The sequence below is a fragment of the Bombina bombina genome, chromosome 8 (assembly GCF_027579735.1).
Source record: "Bombina bombina isolate aBomBom1 chromosome 8, aBomBom1.pri, whole genome shotgun sequence".
Lineage (NCBI taxonomy): Eukaryota > Metazoa > Chordata > Amphibia > Anura > Bombinatoridae > Bombina > Bombina bombina.
Window position 1 is genome coordinate 149,491,873 of NC_069506.1, and position 22,031 is coordinate 149,513,903.

At 38.9% G+C, this 22,031-nt stretch overlaps 1 protein-coding gene across 1 annotated transcript in view; it reads left to right on the plus strand.

The window, feature by feature from the left end:
- LOC128638588 (C-Jun-amino-terminal kinase-interacting protein 4-like) overlaps window positions 1-22,031 on the plus strand; it is a 297,523-nt gene that overhangs the window by 268,344 nt on the left and 7,148 nt on the right. The window contains 3 exon segments of the mRNA XM_053690636.1: window positions 789-935; window positions 1,069-1,182; window positions 14,359-14,442. Coding sequence (XP_053546611.1) covers window positions 789-935; window positions 1,069-1,182; window positions 14,359-14,442 — 345 coding nt within the window.

Sequence of the window (22,031 nt, forward strand, 5' to 3'; positions counted from 1 at the left end):
GTAAAAAGTATATTACTATAACGGTGTTGGTTATGCAAAACTGGGGAATAGGTAATAAAGGGATTATCTTTTTAAACAAAAAAAAAAAAAATATATATATATATATGTATTATATATGTGGCTATAATTTGAAATTGTAACAAGGAAAATCTATATATATATTTTTTAAATTTAATGTACAAACATACATTGTATATACTAATTTAATAACAAAATTTAAAAGGACAAAATTAATTTCCAAGATCATAACATTTAGGTAAAAAGAAGACATTTTCAGGCAAAGATCTAATTTAAAAAGTGATTACAATAATTACATTCATACTAACAGCAGGTATTTAAAGAGATGGAAGACATTAAACACAAAATGTAATTCTGCATAAAACATTTGTTTGCTTTTCCTATAATTGAACTCTGATAGCTTTAGGGTTTGGAGGGGATCCTACAGGTTTCTGAACTCTGATCCTACAACACTACAGCAGTCTACACAGTGATTGCTTAATAAGCATAGAGCTCATTTATTTTTTTTCCCTTATTGGAGTCAGCTGAAAGCATGCAAACAGGTTTTGTGCTCCATCTATATTTCAGCCTTATTCATAAACTTTTTGACAGTCTTGTGAAAGATATTAATTCTACCACTGAACCGCTCAATGGACACATTTGTTTTAAGGACTAAAGTTAGAGGCAAAGGTCTACAACTTTATTGACACAAATGTCTTGATTATTAGATGAGAATGGAGTGTTCCACTTCAGATGGATAAACATTGCATAAAATACTTTATTTATGGCAGGTTCCAGCAATGTAAGTTTGTACATGGCACAAGTCTCCGCTCTATCGACGTTCTGTAACCGTTTGTGGGTTGGAACAACCAGTGGCGTCATCATATCTATCCCGTTTCTAAAGGTAAGTACAAATACTGCAAGCTTGAGTCCAGTAAGTGAGCTGTGGCAGCTGTAGGCTTCTGGGTTGCTTTTACGAGTATATGGTATCCTCTTGCAAGTATGCATCTAATAGTTTTGCTTTTGCCCTTGTGTAATTAGAAATTCTGTGCAGAGAAAGCTCGGATAAAGAACAAAGCTCCCAGCATTCCGCCTCTCAAATGGGCCCATATTGCTCAATGGAGAATGCCCAGGTCTGCTTCCATGGTCACAGAGATGCCGTAAAATTTTTTGCATCTGTTCCAGGTAAGACGTTAACTTGTCTCTCATTTATTTCCTTTGTAGTTACTCTTTTTATATACTGTTGTGTATGGTATATCTAAACTATCCTCATGAAAATCATTAGGCTGTTCTTTAGATGTTTGCCATTTACGTGTATGTCATATATTTCATAAAAATAAATTCTAAATCTATTTCAATTGATTTGAAATCCCTGTTGTCAATTAAAAGGCAAAATTGGGACAAAATGGTGGGCGGAGGAATCGAGGCACAGAATAAACATATATCAAGGTAAATTTATGCCTTTTATAAATAATAAATAACAAAACGATGAATTAAAGTCACACTTATTTCTTTCATGTAATTGGCAAGAGTCCATGAGCTAGTGACGTATGGGATATACAATCCTACCAGGAGGGGCAAAGTTTCCCAAACCTCAAAATGCCTATACATACACCCCCCACCACACCCACGATTCAGTTTTACAAACTTTGCTTCCTATGGAGGTGGTGAAGTAAGTTTGTGCTAAGATTTCTACGTTGATTTGCGCTTCTCAGCATTTTGAAGCCTGATTCCTCTGAGTACAGTGAATGTCAGAGGGATGTGAAGGGAGTATCACCTATTGAATTCAATGGTTTTCCTCACGGGAGATCTATTTCATAGGTTCTCTGTTATCGGTCATAGAGATTCATCTCCTACCTCCCTTTTCAGATTGATGATATACTCTCATATAACATTACCTCTACTGATAACCGTTTCAGTACTGGTTTGGCTATCTGCTATATGTGGATGGGTGTCTTTTGGTAAGTATGTTTTCATTACTTAAGACACTCTCAGCTATGGTTTGGCACTTTATGTATTTATATAAAGTTCTAAATATATGTAATGTACTTATATTTGCCATGATTCAGGTTTCAGTATATTTCCTTTTGCAGACTGTCATTTTTCATATCTGGGAAATGCATTTTTTAGGAAAATGTATTTCTTACCTGGGGTATAGTCTTTTTTTTTCAATTGACTGTCATTTTAAATTCGCGGGCAGAATTAGGCTCACGAAGGCGCGAAATGCCAAAGTATATTGCGTCATTTTTGGTGCGAGATTTTTTTTTGCCGCAAAGTTACGTTCGATGACGCAAATTCGTCATTTCTGGCGTCTTTGTCGATGCCGAGTCCTTTCACAAGGTTGCGTCTTCAATGACGCGAGTGTGTCATTTCCGGATATTGTTAGCGCCAAAAAAATTTCTCTTTTCTATGCTATTTTCATTTTTTTCCCATTCCTGAAACTGCCATATAAGGAAATTGATAATTTTGCTTTATATGTTGTTTTTTCTCTTACATTTGCAAGATGTCTCAATCTGATCCTGTCTCAGAAACTACTGTTGGAACCCTGCGGACTGATAACAGTTCTACCAAAGCTAAGTACATTTGTTGTAATCTTGTGGAGATTATATCTCCAGCTGTGGTTTGTAATAAGTTGTCATGATAAATTTTTACATGCAGAGGATGTGTCCATCAGTAATAGTACATTGCCTGTTGCTGTCCCTTTAACATCTAATGTACATGATATACCTGTGAATTTATAAGAATTTATTACTGATTCTATTCAGAAGGCTTTGTCTGCCATCCCGCCTTCTAATAAATGTAAAGGTCTTTTAAAACTTCTCATAAAGTTGATGAAATTTCAAATGACCAACAACATACTGAATTATCCTCCTCTGATGAGGATCTATCTGATTCAGAAGATCCTTCCTCAGATATTGACACTGACAAATCTACTTATTTATTTAAAATGGAGTACATTCGTTCTTTGTTAAAGAAGTGTTGATTATATTGGATATTGAGGAGACCAGTCCTCTTGATATTAAAACTAGTAAACGTTTAAATTCTGTTTATAAACCTCCTGTGGTTTTTCCAGTTCCTGATGCTATTTCTGATATGATTTCTAAGGAATGGAATAGGCCTGGTACTTCTTTTATTACTTCTTTAAAGGTTTTTGTATCCTTTGCCAGCAGTTACATTGGAGTTTTGGGAAAAGATCCCAAAGTTGATGGGGCTATCTCTGCTCTTGCTTAGCGTACTACTATTCCTATGGAAGATGGTACTTCTTTTTTAAGATCCTTTAGATAGGAAACTTGAATCTTATCTAAAGAAAGCCTATTTATATTCGGGTCATATTCTCAGGCCTGCATTTTCTTTGGCTGATGTTGCAGCTGCAACAACTTTTTGGTTGGAAAATTAGCGCAACAAGAATTGGATTATGATTTGTCTAGCATTGTTCGCTTGCTTCAACATGCTATTCAGTTTATTTGTAATGTCATTTTTTTTTTTTCATCAAAATTGAAGTTAAATCTATGTCTTTAGCTATTTTAGCTAGAAGAGCTTTGTGGCTTAAATCTTGGAATTCTGACATGACTTCTAAGTCCAGATTGCTATCGCTTTCTTTCCAAGGTAATAAGTTATTTGGTTCTCAGTTGTATTTGATTATGTCAACTGTCACTGGGGGAAGGGAGTTTTTTGCCTTAGGATAAGACTTAAGGGTAAATCTAAAGCTTCTAACCGTTTTCGTTCCTTTCGACTAAATAAGGAACAGAAACCTATTCCTTCCTCTAAGGAATCTCTTTCCAATTGGAAATTTTCTTCAAGTTGGATTAAATCCAAGCTTTTTAAGGAACCAAAGCCAGCCCCTAAGTCCGCATGTAGGTTCGGCCCCCATTCCAGCTCAGCTGGTAGGGGGCAGATTAAGATTTCTCAGGGGTACCGAATAGGATTCAGAGTAAGACCTCCTGTGAGAAGATATTTTCTCTCACACATTCCAGCAAATCCAGTAAAGGCTCAGGTTTTCCTGAAGTGTGTTTCAGACCTGGAGTTTCAGGGGTAATCATGCCAGTTCCGTTTCAAGAACAGGGTTTGGGGTTTTATTCAAATCTATTCATTGTCCCAAAGAAAGAAAATTCATTCAGGCCAGTTCTGGATCTGAATTTTTTTTGAATCGTTATGTAAGAGTACCAACTTTCAAAATGGTAACTATAAGGACTATTCTGCCTTTTGTTCAGTAAGGGCATTATATGTCCACCATAGACTTACAGGGTGCATATATTCATATTCTGATTCATCCAGTTCATTTTCAGTTTCTGAGATTCTCTTTTCTAGACAAGCTTTACCAATTTGTCACTCTTCCTTTTGGCCTAGCGACAGCTCTAATAATCTTTTCTAAGATTCTTGGTGCCCTACTCTCTGTAATCAGAGAGCGGGGTATTGCGGTGTTTCCTTATTTGGACGATTTCTTGGTATTAGCTCAGTCTTTATATATTGCAGAATCTTACACGAACCAACTAGTGTTGTTTCTTCGAAAACATGGTTGGAGGATCAATTTACTAAAGTTCTTTGATTCCACAGACAAGGGTCACCTTTTTAGGTTTCCAGATAGATTCAGTGTCCATGACTCCGTCTCTAACAGACAAAAGACGTTTTGAATTGGTTGCTGCCTGTCAGAACCTTCTGTCTCAGTCTTTCCCTTCAGTAGCTATGTGCATGGAAGTTTTAGGTCTCATGACTGCAGCATCGGACGCGATCCTCTTATGCTCGTTTTCATATGAGACCTCTCCAGCTTTGTGTGCTGAACCAATGGTGCAGGTTTTTTTTAAGGATATCACAATTGATATCCTTAAATCCCAATATTCGACTATCTCTGACTTGGTGGTTAAATCACCATCGTATAGTTCTAGGGGCCTCTTTTGTTAGTCCAACCTGGACTGTGATCTCAACAGATGCGAGTCTTTCAGGTTGGGGAGTTGTTTGGGGATCTCTGACAGTGCAAGGGGTTTGGAAATCTCAAGAGGCGACATTACCAATCAATATTTTGGAACTCCGTGCGATTTTCAGGGCTCTTCAGATTTGGCCTCTGTTGAAGAGAGAACCGTTCATTTGTTTTCAGACAGACAATATCACAACTGTGGCATTTGTCAATCATCAGGATGGGACTCACAGTCCTTAAGCTATGAAAGAAGTATCCCGGATACTTGCTTGGGCGGATTCCAGCTCCTGTCTAATTTCTGTGGTTCATATCCCAGGTATAGACAATTGGGAAGCGGATTATTTCAGCCGTCAGACTTTACATCCGGGGAGTAATCCCTCCATCCAGATGTGTTTTCTTAGGTTGTTCATATGTGGGGTCTTTCAGAAATAGATCTGATGGCTTCACAAGAAACTTCCCAGGTACCTGTCCAGGTCCAGGGATCCTCAGGCGGAAGAAGTGGATGCGTTGACACTTCCTTGGTGTTATCAACCTGCTTATATTTTTCCTGCCTTTAGTTTTTCTTCCAAGAGTGATCTTCAAAATCATCATGGAGCAATCGTTTGTGCTGCTGGTGGCTCCAGCATGGCCTCACAGGTTTTGGTATGCGGCTCTTGTTCGGATATTCAGTTGCCAACCTTGGCCACTTCCATTAAGGCCGGACCTTCTGTTTCAAGTTCCGTTTTTTTCCATCAGGATTTCAAATCTTGAAATCTGAAGGTATGGAAATTGAACGCTTAGTGCTTAGTCATAGAGGTTTCTCTGACTTTGTGATTAATACTATGTTGCAGGCTCGTAATTCTGTTTCTATAAAGATTTATTATCGAGTTTAGAAGACTTACATTTCATGGTGTTTTTCTCATAAATTCTCTTGGTATTCTTTTAGAATTCCTAGAATTTTACAGTTTCTTCAGGATAGTTTGGATAAGGGTTTGTCTGCAAGTTCCTTGAAGGGACAAATCCCTGCTCTTTCTGTTTTATTTCACAGGAAGATTGCAAAGCTTCCTGATATGCACTGTTTTGTTCAGGCTTTGGTTCATATCAAGCCTGTCATTAAATCAATCTCTCCTTCTTGGAGTTTTAATTTGGTTTTAAAGGCTTTACAGGCTCCTCCATTTGAGCCTATGCATTCTTTGGACATTTAAATACTTCCTTGGAAAGTGTTGTTTCTTTTGGCCATCTCTTCTGCTAGAAGAGTTTCTGAATTATTTGCTCTCTTGTGAATCTCCTTTCTGATTTTCATCAGGATAAGGCAGTTTTTGTGGACTTCATTTAATTTCTTATCTAAGGTTGTGAATTCTAACATAATAAATAGAGAAATTGTTGTCCTTTCCTTGTGTCCTAATCCTAAGAATTCTTTGGAGAGATCCTTACATTCTTTGGATGTGGTGAGAGCTCTGAAATATTATGTTGAAGCTACTAAGATTTCAGGAAGACTTCTAGTCTATTTGTTATCCTTTCTGGTTCCAGGAAAGGTCAGAAGGCTTCTGCCATTTCTGGTTCCAGGAAAGGTCAAAAGGCTTCTGCCATTTCTTTGGTATCGTGGTTAAAGCTTTTGACTCATCACGCTTATTTGGAGTCGGGTCAGGCCCCACCTCAGAGGATTACAGCTCATTCTACTAGATCAGTCTCTAGTAGGCTCCGTGGGCTTTTAAGAATGAAGCTTCAGTTGATCAGATTTGAACTTGGTCTTCTTTGCATACATTTACTAAATTCTACCATTTTGATGTATTTGCTTCTTCGAAAGCAGTTTTTGGTAGAAAAGTTCTTCAGGCAGCTGTTTCAGTTTGATTCTTCTGCTTATGATTTAAGTTTTTCCTTTCATTTATGAGAATACACTTATATTTGGGTTGTGGATTAATTTTTTTCAGCGAAATGGCTGTTTTTATCTTATCCCTCCCTCTCTAGTGACTCTTGCGTGGAGTTCCACTTCTTGGGTATTGCTAACCCATACGTCACTAGCTCATGGACTCTTGCCAATTACATGAAAGAAAACATAATTTCTTTTTAAAGACATGATGAGTCCACGGATTTCATCCTTGTGGGATTTCACCTCCTGGTCAGCAGGAGGAGGCAAAGAGCACCACAGCAGAGCTGCTATATATAGCTCCTCCCTTCCCTCCCACTCCAGTCATTCTCTTTGCCTACGTAGATAAGGTAGTTTTACGTACTAACCTAGGGTTCCTTCCTAAGGTTGTCTCAAGCAGGAACATTAATCAAGAGATGATTGTTCCTACCCTGTGTCCTAATCCTTCTTCTCAAAAGGAATGTCTTTTACACACTTTGGACAGGGTCCGTGCATTGAAATTTTATTTACAAGCGACTGAGGAATTTCGTCAGTCGTCTTCTTTGTTTGTCGTTTTCTCTGGGAAACGTAAGGGTCAGAAAGCTACGTCTACCTCTCTTTCTTTTTGGCTGAAGAGTATCATCCGTTTTGCATATGAGACTGCTGGACAACAGCCTCCTGAAAGGGTTACGGCTCATTCCACTAGGGCTGTTGCTTCCTCATGGGCATTAAAAAATGAAGCTTCTGTAGAACAGATTTGCAAGGCTGCAACTTGGTCCTCCCTTCACACTTTTTCTAAATTTTACAAATTCTATACTTTTGCCTCTGCTGAGGCTGTTTTTGGGAGAAAGGTTCTTCAAGCAGTGGTGCCTTCCATTTAGGTTACCTGTCTTGTCCCTCCTTTTATCATCCGTGTACTCTAGCTTTGGTATTGTATCCCACAAGTAAGGATGAAATCCGTGGACTCATCGTGTCTTTAAAAAGAAAAGAAAATGAATGCTTACCTGATAAATTAATTTATTTTTAGACACAATGAGTCCACGACCCGCCCTGTTCTCTGAAGTTTACAAAAACAAATAACCTGTCTCAGACACCTCTGCACCTTGGCTTTTCCTTTCTCTTCCTAAACTTCAGTCGAATGACTGGAGTGGCGGGGAAGGGAGGAGCTATATATAGCAGCTCTGCTGTGGTGCTCTTTGCCTCCTCCTGCAACCAGGAGGTGAAATCCCACAAGTAAGGATGAAATCTGTGGACTCATCGTGTCTAAAAAGAAATACATTTATCAGGTAAGCATACATTTTCTTTTATGTAAGAACTTACCTGATAAATTCATTTCTTTCATATTGGCAAAAGTCTATAAGGCCCACCCTTTTTATGGTGGGTATGATTTTTTTGTATAAAGCACAATTACTTTCAAAATCCTTTGTTGATGCTTTTTACTCCTTTCTTTTTCACACCACTATTTGGCTATTCGTTAAACTGAATTGTGGGTGTGGTGAGGGGTGTATTTATAGGCATTTTGAGGTTTGGGAAACTTTGCCCCTCCTGGTAGGATTGTATATCCTATACGTCACTAGCTCATGGACTCTTGCCAATATGAAAGAAATGAATTTATCAGGTAAGTTCTTACATAAATTAGTTTTTTGATGATTAATAATATGACGATTAGCAATAAGGGTGACTTTACATTCACTTTAATTCTGAAAGATAGAAACAAGCACAACCGGACTCTAGCGTAATGTTAAAATAACATAACAAGCGCTTTAATGTTGCTCTTACAGGATAAAAACATCAGTCGATCCTTAAACATGGTAAACATCCGTCCTCATGTACTGTCCCGTTAAGCTTTAATGTCCTTCCCTTCTCTGCGTGTCCTGCGTTCCCTTGCTGTACTATCAGGTATACGATGGAAACGAGATCCTGTTTAAAACTGCCAGGACGTAGTTTGCTAACATCCATTCGAGGGCTACGGAAGTTTGTGGGGCTCTGCACACCTCCACGTTTCGTCCGCTAGCGTGCAGACTTTCTCAAGTGGAAATGTTCAATTACACTGATCACTCGCTCTTATAAATAAAGTTTCAAACAGGATCTTGTTTACATCAGATACCTGTGAGTACAGCAAGGGAACGCAGGACGTTTAGAGAACGCTTGAGTCTAGTTGCGCTTGTTTCTATCTTTCAGAATGCAGTTTCTACCCTACTCCACTTGGCCTGAAAAACATATTTGGTGAAAAAAGCTGCACTGGACTTATGTCAAAAGGGAAAGTTTTTTATTGTATTCTGAACTGGTGATTTATTCAATTTGTTTATATTTTATATTCATAGCTATTCTATATAGCAATATTGTGGTTTTGTTGTTGCTTAATCTTTATAGTTGGGATCCAATTCTATCCTTTTTTTCATCCCTTTTATTTCTTATTTCTTTTTCGACCAATGTACATTAGTAGGATGTACCTCTTACTCTGTAAGCATTAGTATTAAGTCCATATCAACCAATGAGCATTAGTAGGAAGTGACACTTACTCTTTAAGCATTAGCAGTAGCAATTACATATTGGCCAACGAGCATCAGTAGGAAGTACCTCTTACTCTGTAAATATTAGTAGGAAGTACCATTTACTTAGTTAACATTATTAGTAGTAAGTATATATCATCCAATGAGCATTAGAAGAATGTACCTCTGCATTAGCAGTAGTAATTACAAATCAGCCAATTTGTAGGACGTACTTCTTACTCAGTAAGTACATATTAGCCAATGAGCATTAGTAGAATGTAGCATTTATTCAGTAAGCATTAGTAGTAAATACATATCAGCCAATGAGCATTAGTAGGAAGTACCTTTTTACACAGTGAGCATTAGTAGTAGAAGCAGTAAGTACATATCAGCCAATAAATAAGTAGAATGTACCATTTTCTGAGTAAGCATTATTAGCAGTAAGTACACATTAGCAACCGAGCAACGAAATACACTACTGAGACTGTCGTATTAGTTTAAGTTTTAAAAGCCTTTACTTCACATTTTCAGGCAAAAAAATATCAACATGCTGCTGTTTGACATAGATGGTACAATGTGCCTTTAACATAATGAGTCCCCCTTAGTGTTAAAGAGTCTCCTTATTAAATTGAAGGGGCTGTATCCTTTCTTAATTTTACAGACAATACATAAAACTGTCATTATCACAATCAGATCAGAATCATGAGCCTGGTGCTGAAATAAAACAGTTATGCTAAACTATATTAGCATGAGGTCTCTTGGGATTAACTGTCAGGTCACCGTATCTCCATGCATTCTCACTGGCTTATTACCTGGACTCCCAGACTATGGTTGTTTGTCTTCTATGTCCTCTATATGCCGGACTGATAGTAGGGGATATTTCTTTGATCTTTTCCTAAAAAACATAATTTATGCATACCTGATAAATTATTTTCTTTCTTGTCAGTGTGAGTCCACAAATTCCATTCATAACCTATGGGAAATAAATCACCTGGCCACCAGGAGGCAGCAAAGACACTCCAAACAGAGCATTTAAATATCCCTCCCACTTCCCCTACCCTCTCAGTAGTTCAAGCCGAGGATAAGGAAAAGTAGAGGGATAAAAGGGGTAAAGAGGTGCCATAAGACTGCTGCCACTACACTATGTCAGGACGGATTTGTGGACTCTCACTGTCAAGAAAGAAAATAATTTATCAGGTAAGCATAAATTATATTTTCTTTCTAATGGCAGTGAGAGTCCATGAATTCCATTCATAACCTATGGGAAACCAATACCCAAACTGTGGAGTCCACGAACATTTTAGGGAGGGAAAGGCAGTCCTTAAATACTAGGGACTACCACTTGAAGAACCTTTCTCCCAATAGATGCCTCTGCTGAGGCAAAAACATCAAATTGGTCAAATTTCAATACATTATCTAACTAAGGCTAGGTGGCAACCTTACAGATCTGTTCAACTGAAGCCTCATTCTTGAAGGCCCAGGAAGTAGACGCTACTGACTCACTTCTATTTAAGCCATGTAAAAAAAACTTCTGAGCCAAAAGGATATATTAACTTCTTTGGCTTTCTGACCCTTGCGCTTTCCAGAAAACAGGATAAAACTTTAAAGCTGTAACAACATCCAGATTATGCCATAACCTCTCCTTGGAAGAATAAGGATTGGGACAAAGAGAGTGAACATAAATTTCTTGATTGATATTATGAGTTGAAACAACCTTAGGTAAAAACCCTCTCTTTGTCCAAAAGTACAGCCTTATCCAAATGGAACACCAGATAAGGCGGATCCCACAAGAGGGAAGACAATTCCGAAACTCTACGATCGGAGAAAATGGCTTTTCCAAGGTTGTAACTTAATATCAATAGAATGCATAGGCTCAAACAGAGACTGCTGAAGAACTTTAAGAATAAGATTAAGACTCGATGTAGGAGCAATAGGTTTGAAAACCATAGCTTGAGCAAACTATTGAACATCTGGCAAACAAGCCAACCTCTTATGCAACAATGCAAAAAGAGTAGAAATCTGACCTTTAAGAGAACTAGCAGACAGGCCCTTCTCCAAACCATCTTATAGAAACTGAAGGATATACACAGTCTTCACCTTGTGCCACATTCTGCACACCAAGACAGATAAGCCCTCCACACCTTATGGTAAATGCGTCTGGTAACGGGCTTTCGTGCCTGAACCAAAGTATCAAACACCTCCTCAAATAATCCTCTGAAACAAAATTATTTATTTAATCTCCATGCAGTCAGCCTCAGAGAATCTAGATTTTTATACAAGAACGGACCCTGAGCCAGAAGGTCCGGCCCCTGAATGAACTGAGCCCAAACCTCCTAAAACAGAGAACCTTCCACCTACTTCATGCTGACTTGTCTGGGGTAAATTTATTGGGACTTTGTTACATTTTTTAGCGTGTGGAGAAGACACGCTTGTAGCTGCACTGGGTTCTACATTTTCCACTACGCCCACTCTCCATTGTGCCATGGCGGGAGCTGTGAGAGGTCAGCTCCTCTAGTCGTGATATGTGATATTGGTGAGTGCTTTCATACACAGCAACCCTCCTGTACTTTTGTTCTAGATTTCTTATCCTGAAGAAGGCACCCTTTACGCCAGTAACAGTAGAAATGATGGAATCCAGGCCTGGACCAAACAAGAGCTTTCCATTAAAGGCTAAATATGTCTGCTGACCAAGACTTTAGCCAGAGAGCTCTCCTAGCTACCACAGCAAAGCTAGAGTTCTTGGCATTGTGAAGAATGATTTGAGTAATGGCATCACTATTGAATGGCTGTTTTAAGGCCTGATTCGGTCTTGGATATCCTCCAAAGGGGATTCTAACAAAATCAGTTCAGCTAAAGAGTTGCACCGAAAGGTGGCAGCCCCAGCCACCACAGCAATGCCCACAACTTGTTGGAAAAGCAAACCTTCGTGAAGGAAGACCTTTCTCAGATATCCTTCTAATTTCCTATCCATTGGGACCTTAAAAGATGTGCTGTCTTCCAGCGTGGGATAGTAGTGCATTTAGCTAGGGTGAAAATTGTGCCAACAAAATTCTGCAATACAATAAATAAACAGATATGTGGCCAAAAATAGTCCGGTCTATATAAATTAGCCAGTACTGAGAAACCAGGACTGCAATACAGAAAATGAATATACATATTGCAGTAACCACCCGACCTGCAGCAATAAAGTTAATACTGCACAATCAAAACATATATAGTAAAATACACGAGAGCTTGGCAAACAGAAGATATAGTTTTAAGCACTATAACTGAATACAAACAGAACCATCCAGAAACATATAATTGGAGATTTTGCCATAACATGAGTACTGATGATATCAGTAAAGGACTTAAAGCACAGTGTATGTAGTGATAGTAGTCCATTCACAGCAATTTACCTAAAATGCAGTGTAATGAAAATTTGTAGAAATGGCATATAATCAATATACAATTATCTACATAGCCATATGAATTTTCAATAGGGCAAACACAATAAATTAAGAGAACAGTACAAAGAGGAAGATTTTCCCAAATGTGAGGAAAATAAAACACCCCCATAAGGTCTAACCCCAGACAAAATGATTTATTGACTTAACTTTAGTGACATCAGTCACCTTTGGATTATGATACATTAGTTTCTAAACCAGGAAACTTACAATGAAACAAGTTTACCCCACTGGGATATCAGATATGCAAGGGAAATAAATAAGATTGGCACTCAAAACTAAAGGAATCTGAAAGGGATCTGAAGGGATAAATCATCTGATTAATCCCATTGATAATGCAGCAGTGCACAAATCTTTGATTATGGACAGAAAAAAAGTTAGTCCTGGAACTGGTTCAAATAGAAAATGCGCTAAACCTACTGCCCTGAGACCAGGAAACTTTGCCCCATATGGTACACAGACAAGGTTTTAGCTTGGTCAATAATCTTCACATCTAATGTTAAAAATTAAATGTTTAAAACCCTTGTCGCCCATGCTGACTAAACAAATGGGCAACCCAGTCTGTGCTATTATAATTAATTTGTATTTAGCTCACCCCCAGTGTTCTTTTACGCTGAGTCGCAATCCACCAAAGACTCTGAAGCTGGGGGAAAAGCGGAGCACACGCTAAAAACAAACTGTCCTGCGAAGGCAAAGTATTTAACCCTTGGGTCGCCGCAGGAAAGCTAACTAACAGCGCTGCTTCCACCAACACTGTCACTGACAGGTTTAGATCAAGGCAATACCTGTACAGGAGTACTCCGGTATATTAACTGTGATAAAGTTGAACATACCTCAGGCGTCAAAGGCTGTTTGCTGGTCACTGAGCCGCAGTGACACTCCTGATATCCTAATCTAACGTCTGCACCAACACTGTCACTGATAGGTTTAACAGATTAATTTAGTATCAAGATCACACACACACAGACACACCGGCTACTTAAAATAGGCACTAGCCATTGGAGGAAGCATGCGGTGGTCATATAGAAAATATATGTGAACCCTAGGCCCCAATATAAACTAGGTAACTAGCCTGTAGTAGGAGGAAAGATAAAGGGCTTAAAGGGACTTACCCCTGCTGTTCCAGTAGACCGCTCTACATCAGACCTGTGACGGAAAAAGACACAAAAGTTAGTGCCCTTTAACTAGCAGGTCTGGACAAGCTGAGGGAGCAAGCAATGTAATCCTACTGAGGGAGGTCAGGAACTTCCCTACGACACCTCCGGTCTACTGATGAGCTATTCTGTACTGAGAGATTTACAAAAAGATCAGCAGTAACTCCCTTACCCCTCTCTTCTAGGAACTATCCATTGATGGTTTCCAAAAATTAATCCTGCAGAGCACCTCCATCTCTGCCTATCTCCATGAATGAGACAAAGAACTACTGGGAGGTTAGGGGAAGTGGGAGGGGAATTTCAATGCTCTGTTTGGGTTGTCTTTGCCTCCTCCTGGTGGCCAGGTGAAGTATTTCCCATAGGTTATGAATGGAATTCGTGGACTCTCATTGCCAAGAAAGAAAATAATTTATCAGGTATACAAATGCATACACATTAGCTTTCTAAATTCAGTTCCTAATAATGATGATTATAATAACAACAACAAAATGTTTTATTACATTCAGTTCAGTAACTAAAAAATATCTTCAAGGTTGCATCAATGAATCATTCAACACAGGAAAATCAAGCAATCTCGTGATGAGTGGAGGGGAAGGATACATTAACTTCAAGATAGGTATGTAATAGTTTATTGGCAGAATGGAAGAATTATGAATACATTGTGTAGCTGTAAACTTAGGTGAGTGATGTTACATTATAAATGATTGTGGAATTGTACATAACCTTCTAAGCCTATTCAAATGGGTTTAAAGTGATGGTAAACATTCCCCTTTGTATAAACAGATCTGTAATGTTAGCAATATTTTAGATGCAGTTTAATTCATCAGTTGTGATGAAGATACGTTCTAACTTTTTAATGTAGCAATGAAATTCAAATCCCCCGCTGCACTTCAAAACAAATATTTTTGTGTAAGCTGTTTGAACTGTTCTCGATTCAGTGCTCTAGTTTAAAAAAAAATAAAAAAATTGTGTGAGTGCCGTATGGCTAAAGCTCCGATTGGAGAACCGTTCAAACCACTATCTCATAAAAAATATTACTTTTGAAGTGGGCGACCGTAGCACACGGTATTCGAATTTCATTGCTAAATGAAAAAGTAAGTTAAAGGGTATCTTCATTATAACTGATGAATAAAACTGATAAATATTGCTCATATTCTGGATCTGTTCATACAATGGGGAAAGTTTACCATCAGCTACTTTTGATGCACTGTTAACAATACTTGTAGGCGTTCACATAGTCTTAAAGGGATAGTAAACATAAAAAATGATGTTGTTTAAAAAGATAGATAATCCCTTTATTTACCATTTCCCAGTTTTGCATAACCAACACTGTTATATAAATATACTTTTTACCTCTGTATTTACCTTGAATATAAGCTTTTGCAGACTGCCTACTTATCTCAGATCTTTTGACAGATTTGCATTTCAGGCAATTAGTGCTGACTCTTAAATAACTCCACGTCCATGAGCACAATGTTATTTATATGAAACACATAAACTCTAGCCCTCTAGCTGTGAAAAACTGTCAAATGCATTAAGAAAAGAGTCTTCAAGAGCTTAGAAATAAGCATATGAGCCTACCTAGGTTTAGCTTTCAACTAAGAATACCAAGCGAACAACGCCAATTTGATGATAAAAGTTATTAGAAAGTTTATTTAACATTGCTTGCCCTATCTGAATCATGAACGTTTAATTTGGACTTTACTATCCCTTTAAGACACATATCTGTAATAATACCAGGTATTATACATTTAGGACATTAGCATTCATGTTAACCTAAATACATTTGCTCCTAAAAAAGGACTTGTTTTGTTGGTTTCACTTGCTTTGTCATTGTTTTAAGGGTGATTGCTGCTTGCTAAAATTTATTTAGGGTAAGGTTTAAACATTATCGTTTGCAAAGAACCAAGTCTCATTTTAGATTTATGTACTTGACTTCCTTCTATAAGTTCCGAGCAGACCCCAGACTATAGTTAATCTAGTAAAAGGGCAATAATAGTTGAAAAAATGACATGCTCTAAGCCAGCACTAGTTGCACATCTGAGTCGTGCTACTAGCACTGCTGATTGGATAAGTGGGGGGTTCCGCTTGGGACCATTTGTGTGGGTTAAACACATAAGAGCAGGGTCTATAGTCTTAAAATGAAATGCTCTAACAGATTACAGCATGCAATTTTTGAATAATTATGGACCTTTAATTTCTTGCTCCTTTACCATTTACAAAGAAGAATTAGCTTTAAAGGTACCTTCAGTATCTATCACTTCTCTCCAGGTGCTCAGTTTGGTCATTATTCAGGACACTGGCCCATTGATGGGAAGTCCGCAACAGCAAAAAGAGACTATAATTTTGTACTTTATTTCACCTCTGAAGTAATGGCATCTGGGGGTAAATGAATTGCTTGCAAATAGTCCAACACCACCATTAAATCAGCATGGAGGTGCGGCCCCCAAAACAGAATTTGTTCTTTTAAGGAGGACACCTGAGTTTGAAACATCATTTCTCAGGGTTATCGGATAGGCTTCAGGTCCAGACCTCCTCGAGATTCCTTCTGTCTTATGTTCCCAAACTTGGCTGCATTTCTACTTTGTGTTCGGAAATTAGAGGATATGGGGGTAATTATCCCAGTACCAGTATCTCAACAGGGTCAAGGGTTTTACTTCAATCTGTTTATTGTCCCAAAGAAGGAAGGGACCTAAAGAAGTTAATCATGTTTGTCAGGGTTCCCACTTTCAAGGTGGAAATCATTTGTACATACTGATGCAAGCTCCTTCTGTCATTAGCTTCTATTACTTCTCCAAAACCATGGTTGGAAGATTAATAATCCCAAAAGCTTGTTATATCCTGCTATAAGGGTAACATTTTAAGTTGACTTACCATAGATGTTGCATCATTATATTCCACAATACCACATATGGCCATTCAAGCCGTAAAATTCTTTCTTTCTGAATTCTCGAATTATACACATGAATTTTCAGGCTTTTGTTATTTAAGTTACCCACTTTCTCCTATCTCACAACTATTTTGAATTTGAGGGCAGTGCTATCTGCAGAAATGTGGAACCGCCATGGGGGCTAAATTTGCACTGATCTTATGCCAATTTCTATCTTGGCTGGGGAGAATTGTCCCACATCTTCTCGTATCACAATCCCTTTGTAAAAAATATTCATATTTTCAAGATATTCATAGATGATCTCTTAATAATTTGTGATGGAGAGAAAGCGGAAGCTCAACAATTTGTCCAATGGATTAATGACAATGAACACAATCTTGTTAACTTCTGTATTTAATAGAAACTCTATTAATTTTCTGGGTGTAAACATAACCCGTAATTTGAGTGACATAATTGTTACTGATGTCTTTAGGAAACCAATTTCAGGAAATACACTATTACATGCTGCTAGTTGACACCCAAAGCACATTCCATATGCAGTAGCCAAGGGTCAGTTTGTTTGCATGAAGCGTAATTGTTCACAAAGTGAAACATATAAAAAACAAGCTTGTTCACTAACACGTAGAGGACTATTTATCAAAGGTCTTGCGGACCTGATCCGACAGTGCAGATCAGGTCCGCAAGACCTTGCTGAATGCGGAAAGCAATACGCTCTCCGTATTTAGCATTGCACCAGCAGCTCACAAGAGTTGCTGGTGCAACGCCGCCCCCTGCAGACCCACGGCCAATCGGCCGCCAGCAGGGAGCTGTCAATCAACCCGATTGTACTCGATCAGGTTGAATTGTGGCGATTCCTGTCCGCCTCCTCATAACTGCTGTTTCTGGCCCACAAGCTCCATACGGAGCTTGATAAATGGGCCTCATTGTCTACAACAAAGAGGTTACTCACCACTATCATCAAAGCTAAGAAAGAGGTTGATATGTTAGATTGGATGAAATGGTTACAAGATAATTAAAAACAGACATATTTGAGGGTGTCACTTTTGTGACTGATTATAGTGGCCCAGTATGATCAGATATGCAAAATATGTAAACACATTTCCCTTCTAGCAGCTGATGATAAACTGGTTAATGTGGTTGACAAAGGTATGAGACGCTCTTACAGGAAAGGTCGGTCTCAGGCCAATATTTTGTTACTCTCTACTCTAAAACCTGTCATACAGGATCAGAGTTCTTGGATTAGTTTTAAGGGCATGTATAGGTGTGGCCACAGTAGATGTAGTGCTTTTGACTCTGCTGAAATTTTATCCACGTTTAATTCTGTGGTCACAGGTATTACATACCTTATCCAAGGGGGCTTAAATTACACTTCCACATAAGTGATCTATTTTGATCATAAGATAACACTTGTCTACCATAAGTATTGTGTCAGGTTAGGTAAAGTCCCGAATCAGACCCAAATGCTAGAATGATTATTAACAACACACTAGCACACTGAGTATAAACCAGGACCTGACCCCACAACAGCCTCACAGGAAAAGAATGAAACAAGGTGAGTTGGTACTCAAGGATTCCAGGAAATACCACCAGGAAGCTTGATAGTAGATTAGGGGTCAGGGATAGACGTAGTCAGGCGGGCAATGATTTGGCAACGTGAGATCAAGCAAGAAGGTAAACTCAGATTTGAGAGGGTTTAAGCAGAGACGTGGTCAGGCAAGCAAAGTCCGTTAACAGTATATCAAGCAGCAAAGTATCCTCAGGTTTGAAAGGGTTAAACAGAGACGTGGTCAAGCAAGCAAAGTCCGTTAACAGAATATCAGGCAACAAAATATCCAAATGAGTACTCACAAAGCCAAAGCAAGAAAAAACAAACGGACATCTGGTGAAAGACCCGGAATTTGAACCCGGACTGACGTCAGCAGAATGGGACTGCTTCAGGGAGCGTGTCAGCAGAGTGAGACAGCATAGAGGCAAAGGATGTTACTAAGCAGTGCAGCAACAGAGCCGCAGAAGCGAGGAGCATGACATATTGGTTCTTCCACCACCCCCTTGGTCAAGCACTTTATACCTTGGCACCAGTGCAAGTGAGCTGATTTGGAGTGGATCCTTTGAGAATTGTTGGGATGTGAGTGTTTGCCTAGAGCAGTGGTCTTTTAAGACTATTGGAGAAGCTGTGCTCTTGGAGACTCCCTAATTGGTATAACCATGTCATGTGACCGGACCACGGGCTGGGATCGAGGTTTAGAGACGCCAAAGATCCGTGAAGCATGGGAGTGTGCAAGCTGCTGGTAAAGACTCACCACATTGGCACTTATTTGATCGTATAACATTTGCACAACCTGTGATTCAGAGTACAGTAAGTTTGCCCATCTTTGCTCATTTAATCTCTCTTGCTTTTTACCCATGCCGGTTTCTGGATTTAACAGTTGTCTTGCCACTGTCACTACCTGATGTTTGTGTGGGAATCAAATACTAACTGTTTAGCTTAACTTTATATTGGCAAGTCTCCAAATATTTAGCACCACGGTTCATTTATACATGATTTTGAAATTACATTGGGTACTTTGAACTTGTGTATTTATATCCTAATGACATTTATAACTACTATCAGCACCTATTATACAGCACTTGCAAGTTCAGGATTATTATTTGGATATTTCAGGAATTATTCCCCTTTTTATTTGCTTAACATTTTAAGGTGTCATAATAGATTCAGTCCGTATGCATCTATTCCTAACCGAACCGTGCAGGTCGAAACTCTAGAGAGCATGTCTTTCCCTGCTGAGTACTCCATTGTCCTCTGTAGCTCAGTGTATGGAGGTAGTGGGTCTTATGGTAGATGCTTCAGCTGCGGTTCCTTTTTCCCCACTTTCACTCGTCCCCTTCGACTATACATGCTCAGTCAGTGGTCAAAGAATTATCTACATTTGGAGCAACAAATAGCTCTCAATAAATCTTTCAGACTATCTCTGTCTTGGTTGACACAGTCTTTCTTTGGGGCATTGTCACTACGAATGCAAGTTTGTTGGGCTGGGGGGCAGTCTGGATTTCTCAAAGGGTGCAAGGAGTTTGCTCTCTTTTAGAGGCAAGGTTACCAATAAACCTTCTTTGAGCTCTTCAGGCATTTCCTCTGTTGAAGGAGGAGAAATGTATCAGTTTCCAGTCTGACAATATCACAGCGGTAGCCTATATCAATCATCAAGAGGTTACCCTCAGTCCACTGGCAATGCAGGAAGTCTCTCAAATTGTGTCCTGGGCAGAGAGGAATCAATGCTCCCTATCAGCATTTAACATTCCGGGTGTGAACAATTGTGAACCAGACTATCTCAGCCGTCAATCAGTCCATCCAGGAGAATGGTCTCTCCATCAGGATGCATTCAATCAACTGGTAATCAAATTTGGCCTACCAGACATAGTTCTGATGACTTTACACTTAAAGGAAAAATTTGGTTTAATATCGATAGAGCATGCAATTTTAAGCAACTTTTTATTTACTCCTATTATCAATTTTTCTTCGTTGTCTTGATATCTTTATTTTTAAAGCAGGAATTTAAGCATAGGCCTGTTATTGGTTCAGCACCTGGGTAGCGCTTGCTGATTGTTGTAGCCAATGTAGCTACCAATCAGCAAGTGCTAACCAGGGTCTGTACCAAAAATGGGCTGGCTACTAAGCTTACATTATTGCTTTTTCAAATAAAGATACCAAGAGAACCAAGGAAAATTGATAGTAGAAGTAAAGTAGAAAGTTGCTTAAAATTGCAAGCTCTATCTGAATCATGAACGTAAAAAAAATGGGTTTATTATCTCTTTAAATCACAAACTTCCAAAGTACTGTGCAAGATCAAGAGATCAAAGGGCTCACATGATAGACGCCTTGGTATATCCATGGGAATTCCATCTAGCTTACCTGTTTCCTCTATTAGTTCTTCTGCCAACAGTCATTGCTCAGATCAAACACGAGTCGGCATTGGTAATAATTGCTCCAGCCTGGGCCCGCAGGACATGGTATACGAACCTAATACAGATGTCAGCAATGCCTCCGTTGCATTTTCCTCTGAGACAAGACCTGTCGTAACAAGGTCCTCTTTTCCATCAGGCTCTCAAATCTCTAATTTTCACGTTGTGGAGTTTGAATGCCTAGTTAGACCTAGAGGATTTTCAGACTCTGTAATCGAAACTGTGATACAGGCTAGGAAACCTGTGATTCCAAGGATTTACCACAACATTTGGATAGCTTATTTTATGTGGTGCTCCTCTAAGGGATTCTCTTGGTGTTTCTTTCGGATTCTGAGAATTTTTCAGTTCTTACGAGATGGCCATAGAACGTTAGCTGTTTTTCAGACCTTTGTTCAGGTGTTGGTTAGAAGTCTCCTCCCTGGAATTTGAACCTAGTTCTTTCAGTTCTTCAGGGTCTTCCCTTTGAACCAGTGCATTCCATAGACATAAAGCTGTTGTCTTTCTTATTAGCTATCTCTTCTGCCAAATATGATTTTCTTCCAAAGGTGGTTTTGACTAATAACATCTATCAAGAAATTGTTGTTCCTTCTCTTTGTCCAGACCCTGCTAACTCTAAGGAAAGATTGTTACATAATCTGAATGTAGTTAAAGCTTTGAAGTTGTATCTCCAAGCAAATAAAGAGTTTAGAAAGAATTCTAGTTTGTTTGTACATTACTCTGGGAATCATAAAGGACAGAAAAGTTACTAAGGTAGCATTGGCATCTTGACTTAAACAAGTGATTCACAAGGCTTAATTGGTGGCGGGTAAGTCACCTCCTAAACGTATTACAGCTCACCCTACCAGAGCAGTGGCAACATTGTGGGCCTTTAAAAATGATGCATCTATGGAACAGATTTTCAAAGCTGCCACATGGTCCTCCAAATACGTTTTCCAAATTTAATCCTTTTGATGTCTGCTTCTTTGCAAGCAGCTTTCGCCAGGAACATTCTTCAGGCCATGGTGTTGGTTAAATAGGAACTGTCAGAGAACGTATTTTCCCACCCTGTTTGTAATATAGACCATCAGCTTGGGTATTAATCCCATATGTAATGGAGGACTGTGGACCATCATCATTTTACTACAGAAAACAAAATGTATGCTTACCTGATAATTTCTTTTCTGTTGGAATAATGATGGTCCACAGGCCCCCACTGGCTTAATGGGTGACAGTTCTAATGTCACCTCTATAGACCCTGCTTTGCCTTTCCTACCTTTCTTTCCTATTCTCTACTCGGCTATACGTAAAACTAGAGAGAGATGGGAGGTGCTGGGAGGGTTTTTAAAGCTATTGTATGGGTTCTTGACCTCGTAGACTCT